Genomic DNA, 27,968 nt, shown 5'->3' with positions numbered 1-27,968 from the left:
GGTGTTGTGGTTCAGCCCTGGAGGTATGTTGGGCCAGCAAGCAGATCCAGCCGTGGTATGGTACGGGTGTTGTGGTTCAGCCCTGGAGGTATGTTGGGCCAGCAAGCAGATCCAGCCGTGGTATGGTACGGGTGTTGTGGTTCAGTCCTGGAGGTATGTTGGGTCAACAAGCAGATCCGGCCGTGGTATGGTACGGGTGTTGTGGTTCAGCCCTGGAGGTATGTTGGGCCAGCAAGCAGATCCGGCTGTGGTACGGTACGGGTGTTGTGGTTCAGCCCTGGAGGTATGTTGGGCCAGCAAGCAGATCCGGCTGTGGTACGGTACGGGTGTTGTGGTTTAGCCCTGGAGGTATGTTGGGTCAACAAGCAGATCCGCCCGTGGTATGGTACGGGTGTTGTAGTTCAGCCCTGGAGGTATGTTGGGTCAACAAGCAGATCCGGACGTGGTATGTTGGGTCAACAAGCATATCTGGCCGTGGTATGGTACAGGTGTTGTAGTTCAGCCCTGGAGGTATGTTGGGTCAACAAGCAGATCCGGCCGTGGTATGGTACGGGTGTTGTGGTTCAGCCCCGGAGGTATGTCGGGCTAGCAAGTAGATCCGGCCGTGGTATGGTACGGGTGTTGTGGTTTAGCCCTGGAGGTATGTTGGGTCAGCAAGCAGATCCGGCTGTGGTATGGTATGGGTGTTGTGGTTCAGGCCAGGAGGTATGTTGGGCCAGCAAGCAGATCCGGCTGTGGTATGTTACGGGTGTTGTGGTTCAGCCCTGGAGGTATGTTGGGCCAGCAAGCAGATCCAGCCGTGGTATGGTACGTATGTTGTGGTTCAGCCTTGGAGGTATGGTGGGCCGGCAAAGAAGGCAAGCTGTGGTATGGTACAGGTGCTGTGGTCCAGCTCCAGGGGTACTTTGAGCCATATGTGCGAAGGCCGTGGCATGGTGCGAGTATTGTGGTTCAGCCCCGGTGGGAACTAGAAATGCTTGGTGAGCGTGATAACGGCATGGTCTGCCATCCTGTGGCTGGTGCAGCCTTCAGCGTGGCTGGAGAACACTGTACAGGATAAGCAAAGTGGGTGAAGCGCACATTCATGGTAGTCAGGTGTTTGGAACCCGCGCCCTTCGAAGAGTCAGCTTATCTTCGGTGCAAGTACAGCTCCTCTCGGCTGGCTTGCGGTGCGTTACGATTAGCCCAGAGGGGTGCGGGTTCCAGAAAGCCTGAGGACGGATATCCCATTAAGTTTCAGAAATAAGGGTGCGCTTATAGATGGACAAGGTCAAGTACAGTCTTCTCCCGTCACCATAACAGTTACGGATATTTTAAATAAAATAAGAGCTATTTTGGCAACAAGAAAGTGTGGTGTCTTTTATTATGTATTACATAGGAGTTAAGACTAAGATATATTGGTTATGTTATCAACCGTAAGCATTTTATTCATAATTGCTAATCGAAGCCAAATAAAGTGAATGTTCAACAAACTTTATTCATAACAAATAACAAAAAAGTAATAGTACTGCAGCATGCATAGTTTGACAATATTATAAACAATATCCATGACTAAATATAACTAACTGCTAACGGTGGTAGATCTCCAGCTCAATGTGCTTTAGAGAAGGGCCCTTCGGTACGAAATGTTTTGGCTTGTGAGGCCATAATAAATTCACAGCAATAATAAAATTCAAACCAGACTAACAAAATAATCAAGAACATGACCCTGAACTGCTGAATTTTAGGAATATTACAAACATATGGTCACATGTAAAATCCAGACCATCCTTCCTACGTGATAATGATCATTTACAGCGAACAAGAAATGATGTAACCAATGTTTTGCTCTGTTCACGTTGTTACTGGGAGATGTATTAAGTCCACTTGTTTTTACAATGACGATGATGGTTTCTTACTGTGACTCAATTTGCTGTATAATGAGATCTAATATTGTTTCCTGTTACATAGAAAAATTATAATAAACCAAGGATTCTTATCAAATATGTTATTAGAACTATACTACAAAAGACACAATAATTTTTTTTTTTTAAGTATTTATTCCCTTTTTCAGCTATGTGAAATATTAAAGCACCAGTATAGTCACTCATCGTGGCAGTGGTAGAACATATAAAAGCCTTGGAGCTATATTTACTAAACTGCGGGTTTGAAAAAGTGGAGATGTTGCCTATAGCAACCAATCAGATTCTAGTTATGATTTATTTAGTACATTCTACAAAATGACAGCTAGAATCTGATTGGTTGCTATAGGCAACACCTCTACTTTTTCAAATATTTAGTAAATATACCCCTTGGTGCGTGTTAATAACCCATTGAGTGTTTTTCCAGTATATGAGATCTGTTCACGGTTAAAAATGTTGTCCCCAACAAAAAAAAATTCTGACATATTCCAAATGTAAATATAAGGACTCATGACCTACGTGGTCCATATAAATTACTGATTTTAGTAGCACCAGTGGGAGCTCCATTTTTTTACTGGTATCTGTATATTTTTGAACTGATAATAAGTTTAATAATTTTATACTAACTGCCATTAAATGTACCGAGGCAGCCATGTATGGTATGTGTTTCACAGTTATCCAAGACCAGTTAGTTTGTAGGAGACACTTGACAATCGACCTTTCAGGATGCTTCAGTAAGGTGCAAGTTTAACCAAAGGAAACAGCATTTGTCTATATGTATATTTAAGGTAATTACCACGGCAGAGTTGTTTGTTTTTGGGTTATACACATGCACGCAAACTATACTTTAGATAACACTAATTACATGGCTTATATAATAGAGTTATATATAGAGATTTACTTTCTTCCAGAAACAAACTTTGGTTACAAGTTAAAAACCACCATATACTTTAAATATTACATTAGCATTTTGTTACTTGGGATGTAGCAATCTGAGTTTTAACTTCTCTAAAACATGCTGGCAATCCAGATATCACAATATGACACTTTCTTCTTGGCAACGTTTATTTCCCCCCTTAAAATGAAATAAATCAGTGCAATAACGTTAAAGTGAACCGGTCGTGTACACAATGCAGAAGCAGCCATTTTGCGTGCGGAGCCAGTATTCAAGAAAATGCTGTCTTCTGTTTCCTAGAAACCAATAACATGGCGCCTCACCGATGTCACTGATTTCTAGTGAACCGATAAAGCTTAATTCTCGTGAATCCAGGTTCAGCTCACAAAATGGCTGCCTCTGCTGCTTGAATTGGTTCAAGTCACAAAATGGCTGCCTTGGTGATGTCAGTTGATAAGGCTTCATTCTCATGAATCCCGGTCCATCTCACAAAATGGCTGCCTCTACTGTTTGTAGGGGACAGGTGCATTTTAAAATGCAATGTTTCATCAGCATGTCTATGTCATACCTAGTCTCAACAATAATGCAGTACTTATCTCCCTCTATATGGTTAATCAACTCCCCTCCTAGACTCCATACACAAAATGTGGATGAGGGTCAATGGAGAACATTGCTTCAAGATCTATTTTTTTTGTTCACAAAATCATCATGCAGACTCTTGTGATTTTCCTCTCCGCTGTTACACAACTCTGACAAGAATAAGTACTGTACTATGAAAGGGAAGTAATATTAGAACGACCACCAGGGGGTGCTACAATTTTTTGAGTAGTGCGTCTTGGAATATGATCATCGGTTTGGGATCCTGCAAAAGAACATGTAGACAGAGGTTTATTATTGTGACTTCTGTTTATTTAGCATGTTCTATATCATGTACAACAAAGGGCCACATTTTACTAAAATGTTAATTATGAGTATGGAATCACATTTATTTTGGGCATAGAATGAAACAACAACCATGATAAAAAAAAAATCACATTTTACTTTTGAATTGTACCATGGACAGGCCGTGCCCATTTCTAACGAGAGCATGCCCTTCTTCTGGCAGGCCACGGCCTTTAGAGCCAACAAATATTGGGACTGTTCCAATAAAATCAGGACTGTGTGCAGGTATTATTTTATTTCAAATCTGTGAAAAGAGGGTATTTTTTTTTATCTTATGTTATTTTTTTTTACAACATTGCATATATTCAGATGGATCAAGAGCTGACAAGTCACCTGGGGCATAATTCAGCCTTCGACTAAGAGTAAAATCGAGGGAAAACTGTAGCATAATTTCATGTCTGAGTATAACCTGTCCTAGGGACCTAGGGCCTGATTCATTAAGGATCTTAACTTGAGAAACTTCTTATTTCAGTCTCCTGGACAAACCCATGTTACAATGCAAGGGATGCAAATTAGTATTCTGTTTTGCACATAAGTTAAATACTGACTTTTTTCTCATGTAGCACACAAATACTTGATAGCTTATTTGTACACTGAAATTTAAAGTTGATATTTGTGTGCTACATGAAAAAACAGCCAGTATTTAACTTATGTGCAAAACAGAATAATAATTTGCACCCCTTGCATTGTAACATGGTTTTGTCCAGGAGACTGAAATAAGAAGTTTCTCAAGTTAAGATCCTTAATGAATCAGGCCCCTATTTATTCATGGCTGCGTATCTGCTATACAGTTCTGATTTTAATGAAAATGAATTGAGTGACAGATTGCTGTGACCCTTTTAAAATGCCAAATGATGCTGAGTTTCGAAAACATGGGAAGATAAACATTGGGGGGGAGGGTGAAGGAAGCCGGATGTAAGTAGGTATTTACCTACCACGTGGAAGGCATGCTACAAGTGTATTAGCCTAGGGCGGCCTGCACCCTTAATCAGGCCCTGCACAGCACAAAGTAACTCCGTAAAAATTGCAATATCGAGGCCTAAGGACCCATGACGTGCCTGTTTTAGCCTCTAATGAATTATTTTCACAAAATGTTGTGTTTACAAGCGCTATTTAAACGGCTTTTTCCCATTTTCGATATCTTACCTGACAAACTGAACCCAGATCGATGCAGGTTCCGAACTGGCCCCATCTGAACCTTTCCCGGACAGATTGGTATCCTTCCGGTAGGTGTAAGGGCTGCAGATCTAGCCGTTAGCGCCACATCATGGACGGGTCCATCGTACAATCCCCTTGGAACACCGCGGACCTCTGCCAGCTAAACCAGGGAACAAAAGTCTTAGAATTTATTGTCTGCAGTAGACATGGAATAGGAACAAATCTTCTCATTTCTACAGATAGAGACAATTTATGTGATTAATAGTTGATGCAGTAGGCTGTGTGCTCCCAGAATGTAACATTTTAATGCCCTGAGTACTTAGAATATATAATGAGTTGACCTAATTCTCTCTTGCCTTAAATCTCCATATAAATACTTAACGTTGGATCCAATGTGAGCTGCAATGCTTTGTCAATGCTTATACTTCCTATGATGTGATCTAACACCCAAAAGGGTATCTTATGGAGTCTCTAACAAATGCAACGGATAGGGAAAAGCTGCCACTAAGTATTTTTCTGGGTCTTCTACTGTGGAGATTCCGGGATTATTATATTGTGCATTACTTTATACTATTGAATAGGTATGTGAATATAAATCATTTTTTGTTCAATATATTACCATAGAAAGTGAATTAAAAAAGTCCAACATTATCTAACGTCTGTATTTATGCACAGAAAAGTTAACCTGCCCTTCATTGAGGCAGATGCCAATTATACCCCACAGTAGGAAAAAAGTCAGTTGCTGATTCCAAAATATCAATCAGATTAATTCCTTGGACCACTTACTACTATTCTGTCACTCCTTCACTATATTATATCATCCTTGTATCATAGTTTACATTTATTTTATTTTTTAACCAAAATCAGCACTGATATGGTGGATGTCCGTGGACTGTCTGTGACTGGAAAACCCTCCCAGGTCATAGGAGGAGATAGAAGAGAAAAGGATAGATTTTTTTGGAAGAGAACAATAGGAGAAGGGCTGTGTTTTGGGGGTGATACCATGCTAAGCATTAAACATAATTAAATACATAATAATAATCTAAATTATACCCAAACTTGATCACAACATATACCTGTGTCACTCTGCCCAAAGAGACGGCTGGTAGAGACCAGGCGTCAAAATGAAAAAGGAAAAATAAAATGATGATATGCTGCCTTGGGAATGTGACTACTTGTCCTATAAGAAATACAACCAAGATATAAACGAGGAGGGCATCACGGTGGCTCAGTGGTTAGCACTTCTGCCTCACAGCACTGGGGTCATGAGTTCAATTCCCAACCATGGTCTTATCTGTGTGGAGTTTGTATATTCTCCCCGTGTTTGCGTGGGTTTCCTCTGGGTGCTCCTGTTTCCTCCCACATTCCAAAAACATACTAGTAGGTTAATTGGCTGCTATCAAAATTGACCCTAGTCTGTGTGTTAGGGAACTTAGACTGTAAGCTCCAATGGGGCAGGGACTGATGTGAATGAGTTCTCTGTACAGCGCTGCGGAATCAGTGGCGCTATATAAATAAATGGTGATGATGAATGGGCCTATTTGGCCTATAAGAAATACAACCAGGATATAAAAGGGGGATGTGGAGGAAGGGGATGGGGGATAGCGATAGGTTGGGTACAAGAGGATATGGGTCCAATACAATTTTTCAATCCAGCTAATGAAAACACCATCATCCTGTTCCTTTATAGGATATTGTATTCCCTGAATTCCACTAAGGTGAAGATTCTTTTCTGTGCTGCTGGTTTTTTAAACATAATTCATATTCATAAAGTTAAGTGAGAAACATATTAACCACTGAACCTAAAATTATTTGAAAAGTATTATAATATTAATAAATGTATATGATCAAGCACAATCCACCAGGGGGTGCAATCCCTATAACATTAGAATTTAAAGAATAGTAATTGAAATTGTAATTTAAAGAATAGTGTTAAACAGCTCAGTTTTCTAGCCACATTGGGCCTCATTTAGAGATGGACGCAAGTCCATTTGCGTAGAGTAAAATACGAATTTCACTACTGTGTATGCCCCCATAAAAGGACTTATACTGCTGTATGCAAAGTCGGTAGCACCTTCCGTATTCGACTCCTTATGATTATAAAGGCTGATCAGGGAGGGAAGGGCCATGCAATCATAACCAAAGTACAAGAAGGGCGTGTTCAAGAAAATACAACCAATTTAGACCTGGATGCAGACGCAAATACGCTGTCAGGAAACCTATCTCTTGTGGGTGTTCTTCTGGAGGTATATTTACTAAACTGCAGGTTTGAAAAAGTGGAGATGTTGCCTATAGCAACCAATCAGATTCTAGCTGTCATTTTGTAGAATGTACTAAATAAATGACAGCTAGAATCTGATTGGTTGCTATAGGCAACATCTCCACTTTTTCAAACCTGCACTTTAGTGAGTATACCCCCTGATGTATGATATGAACTGATAATGATGATGCACAGCTGAGGACGTCCAATTCAGCATGCCATGCAGAATGTGCCTTTTATTCTGACACAATTTACATTTTAAACAGTGATAGTGTCCAACTACATGAGGCCTATTAAGGTCAGTGCGCCCTACATTAATGTTAATTTAAAGCGGCAATGTTTGGACCCCGCAAGTTTAGTGTTTAAAGACTTAGCCTGCGGGGTCCAGACATTGCCGCTTTAAATTAACATTAATGTAGGGCGCAGTGAGGTGAAACTGAAGTACCGGACAGCTGGGTCTTCGGAATGACTGCCCGTCAGCACGCGCTGCCATCGGAAATCTGGATGTTCGGTTTTCAGGTAAGTCTGTTTATATTGTATTCATTTTTTTCTCAAATTGGAATTGTTTTGTAGGTGTCAAACGCGTCGGGCTTCTCATCACCACTAAGACATACTCAACCCGTCTAAAGACACAATTTTACTGTACAGCAAACTGCAGCACACAGTAGCAGAGAGTGACAGTGGGGTAGATAAGGTAAGTGTTGATAAATGTAAGACTGTGCTTGCAGAGGAAATCTACGGACTGATTTACAGGTAGAGAGATGCGCAGTGAACACCCCCCGAAGCCGCTGTATACTTCACTTATTCTTGCACTTACTGAGGGCCGGAACGTTAAAAAGGGACAAATCCTAAATGTTCCTAGTTCTGAGAATAACATTAATTCATAGTGATTTCTCCAGACTAGTCTAGCTGCAGGGCTGTAGTACCTATCACATCCAATCTGTCATGTAGGAGATGGCTGCGGGAGGACGAGCAACAACAAATTCTATGTGCGAAAGAACTGCAGACCAAGCCTATAAAAAACAGCCAGCCCCCCGCCCAGTAACTGGAGAGCTTAATTACAGCCAATGTATTAATAATCTTCCATGTTATGTATGATGTTCTGTTCTTAAAGTCACCGGGAGAGCACTGCCAAACAATTTAATGAGAAGAGGGATGCCAGGATATAGATATATATAGATAGATATATATATATATATATATATATATATATATATATATATATGCTATTGGATGTGGCATATATATATATATATATATATATATATATATATATATATATATATATATATATATATATATATATATAATGTGGCATATAATACTAACTGTCCTTACCTTGTTTCTGGCTTTAATTCTTTTGTAAACGAAATCAGGGAAAGTTTTCCTTGGAACAAAGCGCCCAGATCCTTGGTTCACATGGAGTGTTCCATCTTCCAACACAACCCGTCCTTGACTTATTACAACCTCCGGCGCCCCGTGGCATTCCATCCCTTCAAATATGTTCAGCTCAACAGCCTGGCAACAATCAACATAGATTTTACTTATTTACGTTATATTCACTCAAGTATATAATTCTGTCTCATCTTCCCACTGCGTCATCTAATCCTTTCCAAGCTTTCATTGAAGAGTCATGGGAGTTTATTTACTAAACTGCGGGTTTGGAAAAGTGGAGATGTTGCCTATAGCAACCAATCAGATTCTAGAGCCTGGTTCATTAAGGATCTTAACTTGAGGAACTTCTTATTTCAGTCTCCTGGACAAAACCATGTTACAATGCAAGGGGTGCAAATTAGTATTCTGTTTTGCACATAAGTTAAATACTGACTGTTTTTTCATGTAGCGCACAAATATCAACTTTAAATTTCAGTGTACAAATAAGCTATCAAGTATTTGTGTGCTACATGAAAAAACAGTCAGTATTTAACTTATGTGGAACACAGAATACTAGTTTGCACCCCTTGCATCGTAACATGGTTTTGTCCAGGAGACTGAAATAAGAAGTTCCTCAAGTAAAGATCCTTAATGAATCAGGCCCCTAGTTATCATTTATTTAGTACATTCTACAAAATGACAGCTAGAATCTGATTGGTTACTATAGACATCATCTCCGCTTTTTCAAACCCGCAGTTTAGTATATATACCCCCTGGTCTATTTAAAGGTGTACATTTGGAATACACATTGAACATATTAAAAGGCCATTATACAGGACAATATATAGAGTAAAATTTACAAATAGAATTAAGCTACTACACATGGCTTAATGTGTATTTAAACATGTTTTCCTTTAATAGAGAATCCACAAACAACAAATGTATTTCTGACATGAAATTACGTTTAGAAAGATACTTCTTAACAGTAATTTATTGAACGCTCTTGTGAATACTTCATTTAAAAAATATCCTATATTTGCGTCCAAAATGAACAAGTTTTAATTACTTTGTTAAAAGTATTTCTTTCAACATCACAGTGTTTCCGTTAATAAAGTTTACAAACCTGTAAATTAATGTTTTTTTAATTTACTAAGATTCACTATAATAAAATGAACTCATTGATAACTATGAAATAATTACATTTTAATTTCGATGTGACCATAAACTTCAGTTAATGAAACAGTGTAAATAACTCAGATTTTTTTTTTGATTTTTTTTTTTAGGAAAATACATTTGTGATTTTTGAAAACTTTACTATTTGTCTGGACAGAAATAATCGAGTAATTTTACTAGCAACCTTACTAAGTATTTGTCGAAGTTTATAGTGAAAAAATATAAATGACATTCAGTTGAAAAGACTGACATCCAATAATTCTGCTGGAAGAGATACTGAATTCTATAACTGACTGTGGTCTTAATTTAACCGATTGGATAATTAGCCTTCACATACTATTACTCATGTTTTTTCCCCAAATACTACAATATTAGCAGCTAGATATGTAAATCGGTTATTTACCAGATTATGGGTCTTGGCAGAAATAATTTTTAACACTTTTGGATTCCAGATAACTAGGTCAGCGTCTGAGCCGGTTGCGATTCTTCCCTTACGGGGATACAAGTTAAAAATCTTGGCTGCGTTTGTGCTGGTCACGGCAACGAACTCGTTCTCATCCATTTTTCCAGAAGTCTGAAATAGGGAAGAGATGAAATACAAACGTTTATTTGTTCATGTACAAAATCAGCTATGCACAAATCTATATATAATATGTTACACATTCTTCGTCCTTTCTTGTTAATATGGTGTCCCTACATGATATAAGTATACAGAAGCTTACTGCACCTATACAGTATGTTTTGTGCTAATCGGCTACTTTCCTCCGAGCTAAAATCCCTCTATGGCCTTTTGACCTTCTAAACTAGGGCAGTAACGATGAGCCGGCTGTTGTGTAGGAGGTTGGCCTGGGGAGTAAAAAGGGAGCGTCACTTGGTCTGGGTATCTAAAGAATGACGGTGGCTCGGTGGTTAGCACTTCTGCCTCACAGCAGTGGGGTCATGTGTTCGATTCCCAACCATGACCTTAACTGTGTGGAGTTTGTATGTTCTCCTCGTGTTTGCGTGGGTTTCCTCCGGGTGCTCATGTTTCCTCCCACACTCAAAAAACATACTGGTAGGTTAATTGGCTGCTATTAAATTGCCCTTAGTTTCTCTCAATTTGTGTGTGTGTATGTTAGAGGATTTAGATTGTAAGCTCCAATGGGTCAGGAACTCATGTCAATGAGTTCTCTGTACAGCGCTGCAGAATTAGTGGTGCTTTATAGATAAATAGATGATGATGATGATGATGAATGATTGAATTGATTTCCTAAGGAACTAAAATTTAACTACTCTTAGCTATAAGGAGTGAGATATGATGCACTGACGTTCTATACGGATATTGCTGTTTCAGTGGGGGCAGCTATGTACTTCCTTGTGTAGGTTTATGGGGTGGCTAATGTGACTGAACAATTTATTGTTAATAGATAACTGATGGGTTTGATGAGGCATGGTTACCAGGTATAGGTGGGCAGGAAGATGCAGGTGGATTTAGGCTTGTTTTTAATAGTTGCTTGGGGACCACTTTTTAGTGTGGTCAGACATATTGTCACGGATGTCTTAGTGCAGGGCTAGAAATGAACATGTTGGTACTCCCCCTGCCACTGAATGCTTAGTACTTATACCTCTAGCATACTAGTTCTCATGCACAGTTGATTGCAGTAGGAAGTGGGAGTAAGTTACTCTTAAATTTTTTTTTGGAGAGAATTCACATGGGCCTAGTCAACTAGCTGATGTACAGACTAAACACTTTAGGGTTCCGTCAGTGGCATAAGTTGGCACGAAGTTCACTTACTCCTTAGTTTAACTGCGGAAGGGTTGTGTGGTAGGAAGTGTCTCAACTGTGTAACAAGTCATTTAGACCAATTATGTAATGAGTTCAGGTGAATTTAGTAGTGGAAAATAAGATGTTCATGAAATGGGACATGTTGTCAATAACTAAATAATGCTCTAATAAGTGAAAGTTCAGATTATCCTTACCACACATTTTTCCCAAATAATTGACATTCTTTCTTCTACTCCATTCGTCCCCTCTGGTATGAGCGTGAAGTTATCCTTACCGACGGCTTTCTGCGCTGTGGTGAAGGTGCAGTGCGCACTGCCTGTTACCTGGAGATCCGAACTGCAGGAAAATGGAGAAATACCAATCAGTCAGCTCAAATTCAACACTGCAGAAGATGGTGGAGAAACAAACTTGTGAAGATACCGGCTTTATCTGGCCCAATGCTACCTACTGCACGCTGGCTGGCCACCCACGGGTGCCTTCCTGTGCCAGGGAAGTCTACCCAGTACCTTTTAGGATTCGTATAGTCACTCAGGCAAATGCAGTTAGAAAGTAAAGCAATACATTTATTGTAATTAAAGCAATCACTAGATTATTATGTACACACAGTAAAAAGATGCCAGGCAGGTTTCCCACATCATCTGTCCCTTACCCCACTAGGAATTACAGTCACCTGGCTGTTCAGACCTGACGACCCATGGATCTCTCTCAGCTGCATATGTAGACTCTGGTAGAGAACGACAACTCAAAACCAGATCTTGCACCTTCCATGAATGAAATCCCAGAATGAACACCCCCCCCCTTCCCCCTGGAGTCGCTCTTTATATCTACGGGCTAATTTCCACAGAGCTTTCCCCTCTCTGGCCAAATCCCTGGACCTATTCTCCTTAAACATTGGTCAGTGCTTGACTAGGGGAGGGGTTGGAGAGGGGAGTGAAGATGAGCTGTCCTTCCACAGAACCTCCCCTGCTAGATGGCCTGTCTGGAATAGTCTTCTGAGAACAATGGATACTAATTAGTTTAGCCCCACCAGTATCTTTCAACCTGATCCCTACCCAGGGGCGGGCTGGGCCGGGGGGCAGGGTGGCATCGGCCCCCCGGGCCGCTCAGAATCACGGCTGTTAGGGCCGCCCGCTCCCCGGAAGTAATATCAATGTGATGCGGCCGCACAGGCGGCCGAATCACATGACACATGATGCGGCCGCGTCATTGATGACGCGGCCGCATCACGTGTTATGTGATGCGGCCGCCTGTGCGGCGTGTGCCCCCCGGGCTGACGGACATCAGCCCGCACCTGTCCCTACCCATAACTCCCCTGGCTTCATTTTAAATACAATGAATAACAACCTCACTGTCACGTCATCGATATACAATACACAATATACATATTTACAATGAGATACAATGTCCCCTTAGCCACATGTAATTAGACACTGCAGTTGTATTCTATTGGGTTGGGGAACAAAAACAAGGGCTATAAAACATACTTGCTATAATCCACATTTTGTGAGAAATGAGGGACAGGCTGGTTAGGGTGATATTAATACCTTGTTTCACCACAGAACTTATTTAAAATAAACCCATAGTCAACAAACAGTGGAGGCAGCCACTTTGTGGAGTCAACCAATACCCATACGAACACAGCCTCTAGGAGCCAGTGACAGCTCTGGGACATGAGACAATTTGCGCCGGTTGAAATTTAAAAAGCAATTCAAACCGTCAGCAAGATTTAATACACACGTATTTAATATGCAAAGTGATGAATGGGGATATTTTTATATTGACTTGTATATATTTCTACAATCTCAGCATTTGTTGCCTGGGGGCCCCCATTTTATTGTGGGTGCAGTACTGTTCTGTGGTTTTTTTTTTATGGAGCAGCACAAAAAAGTAGAAAAAGTACTTATAGTACAGTTTATTAATACATGTAGAAAATGTTAGATCTTATACTATCTGGATCTAATAGTAGCTTGCCTGTAAGCTTCTATGAGAAGAAGGAAATGCTGGATCTAATCCAATCCGGACCCTACACTGTTTGCAGGGCTCCCAACACTCCGAAATGTCACCAGATACTTACACTCCCCCTTCTGCTGAATGCTTAACACTTATACCTTCAGCAAACTAGTTCTGATGCACAGCTAATTGCAGTGTGGGAGTAGGTTAATCTTTAAAAAAAAAAAGCACTTAAAAGTTGCAAATTTCCATCCATATGCAGACTGTACACATCCTGAGATGCGTTCACCTACCTATCCGCGGCATATCTGCCTAGACGCATATGCGTGCACCCACTTTTTGTTCATGAGCAGAGTGACCTCACATAAGATGCGCTTGCTGTGCAAACTGGTGCACGTTCTTCTCTGCGTCAGCCCAACTGTGGTTACTTGGAACGCAGTGCGCTGGTGATTTGGGCTACAGCCCCTAAAGATTCTTAAAGGACCTACAGGGACTTGTCATAAATCATCTGCAGCCCATCTGCAACTGAACAACTTAGAATGTTGGGCGGTAGGAATGATATGTAAACTGGTGGGCTGGAGCTTTGTAAACATGTCAAACCGGCTCATTCCATACTCAATAAAATATAGAAAGGCCAAATAAAGTCTCTTAATGGACCAGTAAACGCTAAAATGCTAATTTTAGGCTATGAATTATTTAGATAACTTGCATTGTTCAATGCTAAGCTGATGTTCCACTGCAACTGTTAATAAGTAACGTACAAACTCGGCCCCACATTACAGATGGTCACTCCCCTTGGGTGAGATCCTTTTGGACACTGTACCGATGGATTCTGATACAAATAAAAAAGTTGAGACTGTAATATTTTCAGCGGCTGTGTCTGCCGCTGTGTATGAACCAAGCCACATAGATCACAGCAGGTCTGCCATGCTATTAGTCACTCCTTGTCTACTCTGTTATAGAAGAACCTCTCTCATAACATGACAACCTGCTGCAGAGGGGTATAAGAGAACACAGTGGACATATTTAAGTAACTATAAACTATACAGTCATTGAATCTATTTATTATTCAGCTGAATAGTCTTTGATACATTGTAACGACGAGCAGTGGTTTTACTTTATGGATACTTTACGTGGCTTAATGCCGCAAAATCGCGCCTGCTCTCCTGGGAGCCTGGGAGGTCAACCCGAAATTCGGGAGCCTCCCGGAAATCCCGGGAGAGTAGGCATATATGGAGTAGATAGAGGCTTATGTTAGGGCTGAAGTTCTGACTAAAGTGTGCTTGTCTGACAACAGCTTGTTACATTTCAGCAGTTAGCATTCTGTTACTTTGATCCAGGAAGCTGAAGCCACTGAACTGATAGTTCTTATTAGATGTCCAAGAGGAGGAGATTAAGGGATTGACATGTTTTCCCCAATCCAGGCTCTATAATTCTACCGGAGACTGAGCTCTGCTTAAGTGCACCTTTGACCTTGTATAATTGATCACAAGCATTGGTGTAATCCACTACATACTGTAACAACCTGCAACCTGTCTCTGTCAATATGGGCTGGAAAAGCAGAATGTCTCACTTATATTGGCTGCTACACATGGAATGATGGAAGAGAAATGTCTTTATTATTTGCAATGGTTGCTTAATTCAGAGTCCATAATATTATCATGAATAATGAAGATCTTCAGTCTGCAGAGAAGTCTACATTAGATACATGTCAGGCCTGACCAAGCCAAGGCACTACAGGTGTCGTGAAACTACAAGTCCCAGCATGCCCCACCAGCTATCGGCTGATTATCTACTGACAAAGCATGCTGGGACTTATGGTTTCATGACATCTAGAGAGTCGCAGGTTGGCCAGGTGTCCTGGACCCTATTTTGCTTTAATTCAGCGTAATTTATATCTAGTTTTTTTGTTTAAAAAAAAAGGGGCACTGCACCCCTGTATTAATAGAAGGAAGAACACAGGCACTCATTTAACAGTGATTGAAATCAGAAGGTGAATTTCCTCATTGTTACTCTTTACCAGATCACCTCAATGTTAATAATACTATACGACAAAGCAGTTTTAGTTCCGTACAAACTGAAGGAAAAGAGAGACCGCCACACACAGGATCTCTTTAGGTCCCAGTGGGTCTCACTCATCTTGTTGATCTAGCTCCCTGTCTACAGGTTATATTATAGAACAGGTCATTTAAATAATTCATTGAGATGGATGAACAGAATCTTCCTTATCACAACCACCAGAAATGAATAGAAGAAGTAACACATACATACCAGGACAGTAATGAGCTGAGATAGTCCGGAGTTGAAGGGTCAGTGCTGACTGGTGGGGAGGTAATAAAAGCAGCAGCTTTTGCCCAGTTCTTGCTCCAGTAGTGCGTTCCGTCAGTACCCAAGCCGGCTGTTATCGTCTCCCCGTATACTACCGTACCTATCAAGGACAAGACAGTCAGATATCTACCAGTGCTCTTGTCCATGTGAAGCACAGAACTGTTACAGCCAAATTACCAATGAAAACCATGAATAACAAATCTTTATAAAAAAAACATAATGACATAAGACATAAAACCTAATCTACACAAAGGAAAATCAAGTTATTCCCATTTATTTATCTCTCCACCATTGTTAGTTGTCTGTAATCATAGCAACTAATCCGGCAATTGTTTTTCTGAACTATTCTACATATACTTTAGGACTAATGACTGATAAAGGATGAATCTGACTGTCCGTTACTAAAAGTGATAATAGTAAGATATTGGACAAAGTCCTACATACACTGTATCTGGTTTTAAATGGAGAAAAGTGTCAGTGTTTTCTTATATGTTATATTCTTGCTCACTGCCTTTATAAATAAGCTTCAGTGAGTTCATCAATATATACAAAATACATTAGTAAGTGAAAATACAAAGAGCTCTATATCAGTTCAGAGAAATAATACATCTGCACTGGACTTGTTATACATCATTTTACTCAAGCTAATATATATAAATATTATAAAATGTATTTCTTTTTTCACATTTATACACAATTTGTATACACTGTCTTGTCATATGGATGTAAACATTTTTTTTTATTGATTTGTATCTCCCAGTTTTCCTTGTTATTCATTATATAAGTATTTATTATTAATACCCATTTTCTGGTGGATTTTCTCTGAACTGATATAGAGCTCTTTTTACCTTTGGTACACAATATTGTAATCACTTTATGGCTCTGGAAATTAATATGTTTGGGATACATTTGATTTGTGTACTTTTGAGAATCCTGCTGCCATTTATAATCATTATTCCTATTTCTTATAGAAATTAGCCAAATTGTCAAAACAACAACATTTTGCATGTTTCACCCACAGAAGTTAGTCTTCAGTGTTCTGAGCAGAATTCTCCCTATCATTTCTGTTTCCCCTGGAATCCCCAATCCTACATGATCAAAGACGAGAGCCCCTTACACTGCCATTTACCAGCAGCCAATCATCAGTATTTTCCCACACTGGCTGCCCATGTTTGGCTAGTATTGAAGAATAGACCATTTGGGGAGCTATCAGGTTTATTGTTTTTGGAGGGGTCCATGTAGACTACGATGGATCAAGAAAGATTTCTGTATGTGTCACAGGGAGACGGAAGTCTGTTTTTTACAAGACAGGAAGTTACTCCTTTGCAGAGCAGCTGCTGTACTGGTGAACAGCATTACCTGTGGTCTGCATATCCTCTACAGTATCCTGTATACCATGGTGACCGTAAATCCTATCCTGGAATTCCTCAATGACATGTAATATTTACTACATAAAGGTAGGGATGTTTCATGCCGTCTACAGTTCTACATTGTGGCTACAATACCTTACCCTTACTAAAAACAAGCAACTGCTTTTAGGAGATGCCATCTTGCGAGCAGTCCGAAGTCTCTTCAGTGTTTAATGTGGACCTTTCAAGTTGCTTATCAGGAACCACTACAAGACCGCGGCATCTTCACCTCCACACTAAGGTGCACCCATCACCTACACGCAGTGGTAGCGGACAGTTTGGCTGCTAAACCAACATTCATGAAACGCTTGTCTAGAAATTCACTTGGAACTAGTAACATTCCGAAGTCACTTCAAGATTAAAGCTGGTTTTAGTGAATTAATAGGCTGCCATCTCCTGGGTATTTCTTCAGTCTACAGCATGGCTATCACCAGAACAGTGGTTCTGCATGCCAGAATAAATAATTTCGTTTCTGTATAGGTCAGGGGATCAAATACAGGTGTATTTATTTATAATGAATGAAAATCTGCTCCTGAGCACATTCAAGGAACAAACATGAATAATTAATTCCGAAACAATTATAAAATGAGTTTTTTCTGCTACAACGAGCAGAGGAAATCGCACTCATTAAAATGCTTAAATGAAAAATATGTTGCTAAAATTGTGTATTGTGTTTTCACCTTTCCTCTTTGCTTGAGCGATCACGTCAGCGGCCCCTCTGCTCATGACTTTCGTGATGTACAAGGGGCAGTTGGCTTGCTTGGCGATGGTGATTGCACGGTAAGTTGCCTCTGCCGCAACCTGTAGGAACAGAAATCATGTCAAGCGCCGCATCTGCCAACACGGTCGTAGAACCATCAGTTATAAAAGCTTCAAGTGTGAAAAAAGAATGAAACACTCTCATTACCTCCTCGGGGTGACTGAGGACGTGACTCTCGGGTCCCGTGATGCCAAGATCTAGCAGACGCTTTTGTTCCTGCGTATCATAAATTATAAAATAAAAATAAATTACTTGGGGACGTAAAAGTTTCAGCTTCGTGGTTACAGTTTTTACTCATTATGTTCCAGGACAGGAATTACTTTAGTGTGGTTAGATCACATTTAACAGGTGCGGGTTAGACAAGCATAACAGGTCATGAAATGTAGTTTAACAACAGCTGTTAGGTCAAAACACCCTATTATATGTTTTTTGCTATAGCAACAGGCAAAATAAATCAGAATATAAAGAAAAATAGAGATGTCTATCTGATGCCCCTTGAACAGTGATTCCCTAGGCACGTGCCTCATGTCAGGCGCCGCCCCCGTGCTGTGTCGGTCGCACAGGAACGGACGCCTGTTCCTGCTGACGAGCGCCTGGTTGCACTTCCGAGTCGGCGGCGGCCGCGCGTCCCGTTGCCTAGCAACGGGACGCTTCTCACTGATTCCGGCGGTGGTGTTCAGCATCACCACCACCAATTATAGGCCAGCCCCTACACAGTATATAATGTTAGCTCTGGCACCTGGAGGGTGCCAGAGTATTAGGTCCTAATCTCCAGCTTCCAGAGTTCTTGCATCTTGGTGATTCCTGTGTATGACCCGGCTTGATCTGACTATCCCCATTTCCAGTGCTCCCTGTGAATTGACCCAGGCTTCGTTTGACTCCTCTTCTATCTCCAGTGCTTCCGATAATTGACCCGGCTTGCTCTTGACTACGGTTTCGGACTCCCCTTCTGGCATCTCCTGATTACACGGCTAGACCCGGACCACCTGACACCTCTTCCATTCTAATCGCTTCACTGGTTGCTCCCTCTGAGGACCGCGACCTGCGTGTCTCCCGCAGCGAAGTCCATACTCCCTTGCGGGGGTTCCTGGCGAAGACCTGGGACACGTTAGACTCTGCACCTCTTTGGTGAGTAGTGTTGAAACCAGTAAGCTACATATCCCCAAGTATCGTGACACCTCAGTAGGCATATACGGTGCTACAAGGTTGCCAAACCCTTCATTGGGTGCTACGGTGATAGTGGATAACCGTACCTCTTGAATGATGTCACCGTTTTCGGCATGCACTTGTGCTATGGCCCCCAGTTCCCGGATAATGCTGAAGATTTCGTACATCTGCAAATAGAACAAACATGTCATAGTGGCTTAATAAAACAAACTAGATATTACCTTACCTAGGCAAGTGATTATATTACACAGTACCTCGGCATCTGTGCACTGGTATTGATCTTTGTATGCCATAAATACAAGAAAGGAATTCACACCTTCAAAAGGAAATAAACAGAAACAACGTGAGTGCAATGAGAATGAACAAAGTTCTATAATGTTTCAAAAGAGCTCTACATATTTTCTCCAGAAATTCTTACTTTTAGGGGGGTATTCAATTGTTCCAAAGTTCGAGCGCGGAAAAAATATTACCGTTAATACGGTAATCTCTCGCTGAAATCCAGCGAGTAAATTACCGTATTAACGGTTTTTCCACGCAGGATTACCGTAATAACGGTATTGAATATGCCCCTTAATGTTTTGTTTTTTGTACTTTTGTATCCACCTCCACTTTCTCCTTTGATGATTGCTTATACTAATGCCATTGTATTATATGCAAATGAGTATGATACGATTCAACATGTAATGTATAGGTGAATCAGTCAGTTAAAATGCAGTGTTCAATCTTATTTTGATTTTCTACCGCAATTTTGTTTAAATGTAAAGTGGGATGAGGTACGCCTTTCCCTTAAAAATGTAAACAGCTGGTTTGTATCAACTTTGTTTCATATAGAGCTGCTCCTGACTCTCATTGTTTAGAGTTAGGACGACCCTAATAGCAGAAGCGCCTTGACGGGGCGGGTGGCTTATTATACATTTGCAAATGTGTGTAACTGAGAATTCTGCATTTTTATGTACAAGTACAGTAGCAGCTCTATTACTAGGTCACAGCAGTGTTGCGGGGAGATTTTTTTTCTATATTTGTGCCTTTCAGGATATCCCCACCCTTTCAAGCACCTGTTGTGAACCTATAAATTGATTGAGCAAATCCCATTTCTGTTTTGTTGTTTGAGAGGCATGTCTGGTATCAGTAGCTGATGGGGAGTGCTGGTTCTCTATTGCCATTTGGAGGTTCCTGGGGTGCCTCTTAGTAAGTTAGCTCTCAATTTATAAACACATGAATATATGACCCAATATATGGACTGTCATCATCATCATCATTATTTATTTATGCAGCGCCACTGATTCCGCAGCGCTGTACAGAGAACTCACTCACATCAGTCCCTGTCCTATTGGAGGTTACAGTCTACATTCCCTAACACAGACACACACAGACAGAGAGAGAGAGCGAGAGAGAGAGACTAGGGTCAATTTTTTTTTTTATAGCAGCCAATTAACCTACCAATATGTTTTTGGAGTGTGGGAGGAAACCGGAGCACCCGGAGGAAACCCATGCAAACACGGGGAGAACATACAAATTCCACACAGATATGGCCATGGTCGGGAATTGAACTCATGACCCCAGTGCTGTGAGGCAGAAGTGCTAATCACTTAGCCACCGTTCTGCCCCAGCCGTTCTGTCATTGTTTAGACAAAGGACCACCCTTTTAGCAGCAGCGCCTTGACGGGTCGGGTGACTTATCATACTTTTGCAAATGTGTGTAATGAGAATTCTGCATTCTGCGTACAATTAGAATAGCAGCTTGTTTACTGGTTCATAGCAGTGTGCTGGGGGCTTTGTTTTTGTATTTGCACCTTCCTGCATCAATTTGTCAGTGAGGCCTATATCTTTACTCTGTGCTCATGGGAGCTTCTGCTTGTTCCAATACTGTTTGTTGCTTCCTGTGTGTCTCCATCCTCCATCCAATCATGACGTTGTCCCTTAGTATGATGTCACTGCCCTACCACACGAGCAGACACAATGATCTCCTGAAATGCACTTTGATGCTGTGACAATTCTAATGATCTGATTGGCTACAGGTTGTTCTATCCCCACCCACTTCAAAACTGGATACAAAAACATGAACATTAGCTTAAGAGCGCTAACAACATAGTGCTCTGATACTAACCCATCTACTTAAAATATTAAAAAATAAGTCACACTCACCCTTGTCCTTTACCAACGCCTCCAACTCCTCTTTTAGACTCTCATGCCAGTATGTGATATCCACATGTAGTGAGTAATCACAGCACACCTTCCCATCAGCCCATTCTCTCCATTGGTCATATGCGGTGACCAAGTTCATTCCAACATCAGGAAAGACATGGTCAACTGCAACAGAAAGGATATGTTCAGCTGGTAAATGATATATTTCCCCGAGTCTTAGACGCCCCCAAAACAAGCTTTGTGCCTTTCTGTTATATATAAGACTGAAAATAAATATTGCCCAAAAATAAAATTGAAACCCCACAGTCTTGAATAACCAGGCATCGGCAGTTTTAAGTTCTTTCTAACCTATCTGCTTGTGAGCTGTATATTTTAGGTGGCATGTATCCAGTGAGTTTTCACATTACGACAACAATGTTACTGCACTCTGCAATAAAGTTAACCCGAAACCAGCTCTGCAGACAATGACTTAAGTTTAAATGTTGTTTTTCAACAATATCAGTAGAAAAATGGATACAAATGTTTGCAGATCATATTATTAGTCATTGAGAGTGAGAGAGAAATGAGGCGTGCCCGTCTAGCTTTATTTATGGTTAGAGGGGCGTTCACTGTGTGTCAAATCCAATCTGACCTTAAACAAGGGATCTTAGCTTCATAACAATTATGTATCCATTAATACAATAGTCAGGATACACAAAGAACAAGAAAGTCACAAATGAACATAAAGAATATCCACAGAGCACAACAGACCATAAATATGTTTGTGTTGTATACTCACTAATCATTGTAGTGCCACCGGACAATGCAGCTTTGGTTCCCTGAAAGAAGTCATCAGCACTAGTCATTCCCATGACGGGCATCTGCAGTCTTGTGTGGACATCTATCCCTCCAGGTACCACCAGCAGCCCACGAGCATCGATTGTCTTCACCCCGCCAGGGACAATCAGGTTTTCCCCAATTTGTCTAGACAAAACAATGAAAGAGACTAATTAACATTCCAAAGGATTTCTATAAAGCCAACGTTATATTGTTGCTCACGGTGGGCCTGAGTCATTAAGGAAAGTAAGGCAAGAAAAGGAGTAAATGTTCTCCGGGTCAAACCATGTTACAATGCAAGGGGTGCAAATTAGTTTATTATTTTGCACATTAGTTAAATACTGGCTGTTTTTTCATCTAGCACACAAATACTTGACAGCTTTATTTTTACACTGAAATATAAAGTTGATCTTGGACATGCCCTACCCCAACTTTAAATCTGTCCTTTAAATTTAGCTCCCCCTCCAATGCAACATGGGTTTGCCCAGGTGCAAAGTTACTCATTTTTTTATGCTTTACTCTCCTTAATGACTCAGGCCCAGTGTGTTTTGCAGAAAGCATGGAGCCAACTATTACACTTGCCCAGTCCACCTGTCTGTCATTAGGTACTCAAGAAATCGGTTATGTCTCATCACTCGAAACTTGAAAGTGTTGTGAGGGATGCACAGCAGCCGGTGAAGGCAGAACACGCCTTGGTATGAGCAACACGTCAAATAAACAATCTTATTATCCAGCAACATCAACAGACAAATTGTGACAAACTACGTTTATTTAATATTACTTACTTTATTAAACCATCTTCAATGTATATGTCTGCAAAGAAAGACTGGTCATCATTTACAATCTTCCCTCCTTTAATCAGCAGTCTGTCACTCTGCAGAAGATAATAGACTTGTTATACAAATATTCAGCCTCATGTCTACATCAGTTTGAGAGTGTTAGATTTAGATTACTAAAGCTGATAGAAAGGTAATGTGCAGGTGTTGCCCATAGCAACCAGTTACTTTCTAGTTATCATTTATCTAGAAAATGATAGCTAGAATCTGATTGGTTGCTATGAGCAACACCACCACTTTTACTTTTAAGAAGCTTTACTAAATTTACTCCAAAAATATTATTGCTAAAGCAGTTGACATTAAAAGGGTGAAAAACATACTGTATACATAAATTTGTAATTAGGGCAATGATTTAACCAGCTTCTCATGTTCACTGTAGGATTATACTTCGCAAAGTGCTGTTCTGTTTTAACCATTAACAGAATTACAGAAAGTGAAGCCTTTGTCGGTAAACTGAATTGATTTAAGTAGCAAACTTTCAAGAATACTAGGCCTATTTTGTCAGGAATGTTACAGCTAATATTCTGCTATATTTGCTACTTTGCAAATGGACCCCAAATTAATTAAGTAGTGGTTACTGTAACCAGCAATACTTGACTATTATATGTGTCATCATTATTAAAGTGACCATGCATGGCTAGGTGAGGTTTGATCACTGAACGAACGGATCTGTGCCCAATTTGGACACACATGTGGAGAGCCAAATTGCATAGATGATTTCTTTAATGAGAGGGCCAAACAACAGGATCACATGCAATCACTCACAGATTTACCAGAATGGCTGTTAAAAATCCAAATAATCACAAATATTTTTTATCAGCCTGTGTAATTGCTTTGGCCCCATACATGGAATGATTTCAGGGCAATTTACTCAAACATTATGAAATTGTCCAGCTTGATTGTGCCGCCAGCATTAGCCAAAGTAAATGTATAGCGCTCAGTAATTTTATAATACTACTCTGATTTTCTTAAGATTTAGAGATTATGTTGACTGTCCCTTTGTTATTATAAGCTAATTAGTGATAACATCGCTACCTATTTTTACAACCGAGTGTAAAGTGACAATAACCACAGACAAAATATCCGCAGATAAGGGACTTTTATACCAAGAAAAAACTGTAGACTGCCCTGTGAAATTCAATGTATACAAAGCATAACACCACTATTTTTTAAAGGTATATGCAAAATAAATAAATATACACTCCACAAGACTGTGTTGAATAACAAAAACTAAAGAGAGAAAAGAAAAACCTCAAATCACAAAATACAGTGACGTACATTATTTAATACAGAAGCACATTAGGTCCCAATACCCACAATTCCCAGGGGTGATGTGACAAGCCCATTTACAGATAATGTCATGCAATATGCTTGATTATCTGGCAGCATTATATAGCCATTAATAAGACATTACTGATATAGGTAACACTCAATCAAAACTAGAGTGTTGTCAATGGGAAAATGACACAGCACCTTATTTAAGAGGGAAAGTATCATCAATGGGACTCAAACCCTTATGGATCCTTTACAAAATATTCGGCAGATGTCTTCTATCCTCAGCATTAAGGACTGTGTGTGGGTCATTCTAGGAGTGGTGTACTGTTACAGTGCTAAGGGAAGGGCTGCTGCTAAATTAGGGAAACAGTGACAATGCATTAGAAGCCAGGAGCCGTCTATTTATTTTGTACATGTAATATAATCCGATATAAGACAAGATATTGTTCTCCATCATCTCAAGTCCGGCCACATCAATCTTTATAAAATAAATACATGAAAATAATACAGCTCATAGAGACATATAAAGCGCTACCGAATTTGCTGGCGCTATATAAATAATTGTTGATGCTGATGACAATATGTAATAAGAATTTATTAATATTCAACATATACAAAACAAAAATAATAATAATGATGTAATATGCCACACCCTGCCACCCTAGGCCCAGAAATCCAGATCTGAATATTATATTAGATCAGATAATATGATATTATATAATTGTATTGTACAGTACTATTAAAAATCAAATGGCTCAAACCAAAATATTTTACGTCTACAGTCCGTTAAATATTGAGGTCCAAGTTAGTGAGAAAAGGATATTACACAATGTTTACATCCTCCTCAGCTAGAAGACATTGGAGGGCCGACCAAACCTTTTATGAAATAAAACAAATATAAATAGGAAACATCTTCTTGGGATACGAAGGGGAGCTATAGAGATGATGTAGATCATACCATAAATCAATGCTAGTGCAAACACACATATATAATATAATAAAAATAATTAAAATGTACTTATTTACAAAAAACCTCTGCCTTTGGATACATGCTAATTACTATGGCTGGTTGGTTAACTGTTTATGTGCCACTACTGTTGCTGGGAGTATCATTGTGCTGTTGTATAACTATGTCAGAGATATTGGACACGATCATTTTTATGTTTTAAACCACTGCACTGGCTCAATTTAAATGATTTGCCCCTTTCCCTGCATACATTAAGCTTTATTGTTGGATCCTTAACAGAATAAACAGATTCATATGGATTCAAAACTGAGAATCATTTGACCCAGATTCAATGTCTCACTGTCAGGCACCATAATTCACCATTGATGGGAATAGGAAATATTTGATGTGGCCTGGGTGGGCCCATAAAACATCCAATAAATCGCACACAAAATAACAGAAAACTGCACAAACACCTCTGTAAATGGGACGCCTAAGACGCATTACAAAAAAAAAATCGCAAATTAAACGCAACAAAAGGAAAATAGTTATATACACCAATAAAACCTGTATATAGCAACGTCATCCATCTATGTATATTATACATGCTGCCTATGTGTTAGTTTGTGTCTTGGTTGAATATCTATGCTGGGTGATTCTGGTCCCGTTGTCATCTAGGAAGATGCATGCACACACTTAGGGTACATGTCCTATAAGCACCTCCAGCAGAGCCCCTCATCTAACCCAGCAGTGTACAGGATCGCTATAATGTTGTTTTAAAAGGCCCTCAATGGAGAGAGGAGCGAATCTCATATCATGGCTGTCCTATCTGAGCCCTGCAATGGATCCCATACCAACCCCCCTCCTTTCTCTTACAGTGATCCGAGGTATGCTCTTCTTCCCTTGGTATGACATCCTGGCTGGGTGGAGGTCCCAGATGACAGCAGATGAGGGGTCCTGGGGTACGAGGCTCCTATATCCCTGTGCTCTGCTGGCTTAGTCAGAGGGCTGAGATGGGGTGGGGGGGATTGTGTCCCTGCTCCTTCTGTTGTAAGAGGCTGGGTGGCTCCCCCTGCGCTGGAAGCTCTTAGCCTGTTCCAGCGAATCCTTGATTACAATGCCTCATCCTGCAAGCTGCAGCCAGCAAGCCCGGAGAGGCCTCTCCTAGGGCCTGAAGCCAGCCCACCTCCCCCCCACCAGAGGGCAAACAAAAGACATCTCTGGCAAGGGTGACCCTGCGCCCTCTCCAGCGCACAGCACCGGTGCGCACGGCAGGGTACAACCTGGCACTAGATCACTGCCTAATTCCAATACCAGAACCAGCTACAATGACATATTTCATAATAAAATGTTATTGTTAACCTCTTCGCTGCTCTACACGGATTCTCTGACACCTGGTAAGACCTGGCAGGAAAGGGGTTAATATGCTGATAGTGAAGATATCAACTAAGCCAGTCCACCATTATACCACCATGTAATGACACCAACACTGTCACATGTATGTATCATTATACAGATAATTATACAGATAAATAATAAATGTTGTGGATAAATACGCTTAAAGGCATATTCTAAATAAACGATGCATTCAACTCAACCAGCATCCGGTCCATCTTTTCTAATTACCATATACTGTACTTTCCCTATCTAAAAGGGGGAGATTAGCCAGACAATTACCATTAACATTAGAGTCCAGTGACTTGATTATTGCCACTTTCATTTAAATAATGTATTGTAAAGCGCTAGGGAATATGTTGGCGCTATATAAATAAATGATGATGATGATGATGATGATGAATGATATAAATGTAGAGAATACAATATAGCAGTCACTTACATGTCATAAAACCACAGACTGAAGTCTTTTTCCACAGTTATAAAGAAAAATCTGTCTAGTGGAAAAAAGTTACCAAAAAAGTTAAGTTGCGTCTCCTAAGTGGCGCTTTTACCTGGGTATCTGCAGGAGCCTGGTCCCCCTTGCCAGCTGCAGTTCCCTGGATATCCACCTTTTCGGCTGCCCCCAGCCCATCCATGCTGCTGGGACTGCTGGTGTCACTCCCGGATTCACTCAGCCCCTCAGCCCCTGTAGTGCACCCGTCTATTATTATTTTCTTGCTTTTCTTCCCAACACTCAAAGAATCAAAATTGATGGTTTTATTTTCAAATGCCCCCTCCACGTTGCAGAACATGCCCCCATACTTCTGCCTGGGTTTGGGACTTTCGGAACCGAGCTTGGAGAAGTAATTGGGGACATCTCCCTCTACTTTATCAGTCTTACTCCTCTCTGCCATTGCTGCTGGATTGCTGGCTTCCTAGGATGTCTCCTAAAATAATCCAAAGTGAAGTCTGCTCCTGGTCTGCCAGGCTCAATTTGAGAAAGGGACTCTGTCTACAACGTGTCACACATCCCCCTGAGGTTATAGCCCAGATGGCGGCTCCTTTTAGATCCGATTGCACTGTCCAATGTGTGTGGTGCTGAACTACTGAGAAAACACAAAGTATCGTCTTATAGTGTGACAAAACCAGGCTGCAATAATTACTGAAACAAAACGAAACAGAAAATGGTTACAATTGATGCATAGTGTTTTATTTGACTTTATAGTCTGAAGTTGATTTTATTCTTATAGGATTATGTTAGAGTTTTGAAGGTTAGCTACTAAGAAAATAAATATTTTAGATAAAAAAAGGTAATACAGTATTTTAGGCCTATTATGTCTAACACTCTCATTTTTGTAAATATAAAGAAATAGGCTAGGTACACACTGAAGCGTTTTTGTCCAATCATCAGGCAAATCAGCCTACATACGACCGGTCGAAAGTCGGGTTAGTGTGTATAGTGACACGATGGTCAAAAGTCGTGTTAAAGTG

At 40.4% G+C, this 27,968-nt stretch overlaps 1 protein-coding gene across 4 annotated transcripts; it reads right to left on the bottom strand.

The window, feature by feature from the left end:
- Nucleotides 1-1,457: 1,457 nt before the first annotated feature.
- On the bottom strand, nucleotides 1,458-27,398 carry DPYSL4 (dihydropyrimidinase like 4). Of its 4 annotated transcripts, XR_012693335.1 has the most exons (15): nucleotides 27,050-27,398; nucleotides 22,829-22,917; nucleotides 22,006-22,190; nucleotides 21,228-21,392; nucleotides 19,337-19,398; nucleotides 19,169-19,249; nucleotides 18,063-18,131; nucleotides 17,836-17,956; nucleotides 15,690-15,846; nucleotides 11,663-11,804; nucleotides 10,107-10,277; nucleotides 8,495-8,674; nucleotides 4,885-5,056; nucleotides 3,838-3,982; nucleotides 3,571-3,658 (listed from the first exon to the last, which is right to left on the bottom strand). XR_012693335.1 is itself a non-coding variant. In XM_075216044.1 (14 exons), exons 1-14 carry the CDS (start codon nucleotides 27,389-27,391, stop codon nucleotides 3,567-3,569), a joined length of 2,028 nt encoding a protein of 675 aa, XP_075072145.1. In that variant the 5' UTR covers nucleotides 27,392-27,398; the 3' UTR covers nucleotides 1,458-3,566. The 4 variants fall into 4 exon arrangements, 3 of the variants coding, with proteins under 3 accessions (XP_075072145.1, XP_075072147.1, XP_075072146.1); XM_075216044.1 differs by lacking the exon at nucleotides 3,838-3,982 and having other exon boundaries at nucleotides 1,458-3,658; XM_075216046.1 differs by lacking the exons at nucleotides 3,838-3,982; nucleotides 27,050-27,398 and adding an exon at nucleotides 25,977-26,355 and having other exon boundaries at nucleotides 1,458-3,658.
- Between the last annotated feature and the right edge of the window lie 570 nt (nucleotides 27,399-27,968).

The sequence above is a fragment of the Mixophyes fleayi genome, chromosome 6 (genome assembly GCF_038048845.1).
Source record: "Mixophyes fleayi isolate aMixFle1 chromosome 6, aMixFle1.hap1, whole genome shotgun sequence".
Classification (NCBI taxonomy): domain Eukaryota; kingdom Metazoa; phylum Chordata; class Amphibia; order Anura; family Limnodynastidae; genus Mixophyes; species Mixophyes fleayi.
This window is presented reverse-complemented; position numbering and strand designations above follow the sequence as displayed.

Coding starts and splice junctions, on each gene's coding strand:
- DPYSL4 (XM_075216044.1), bottom strand. CDS start 27,391: ATGGCAGAGAGGAGTAAGACTGATAAAGTAGAGGGAGATGTCCCCAAT. Junction 8,675..10,106: donor CTGCCAAGACCCATAATCTG/GTAAATAACCGA, acceptor GATTGTTGCCAG/GCTGTTGAGCTGAACATATT. Junction 5,057..8,494: donor GAATTAAAGCCAGAAACAAG/GTAAGGACAGTT, acceptor TCCCTGGTTTAG/CTGGCAGAGGTCCGCGGTGT.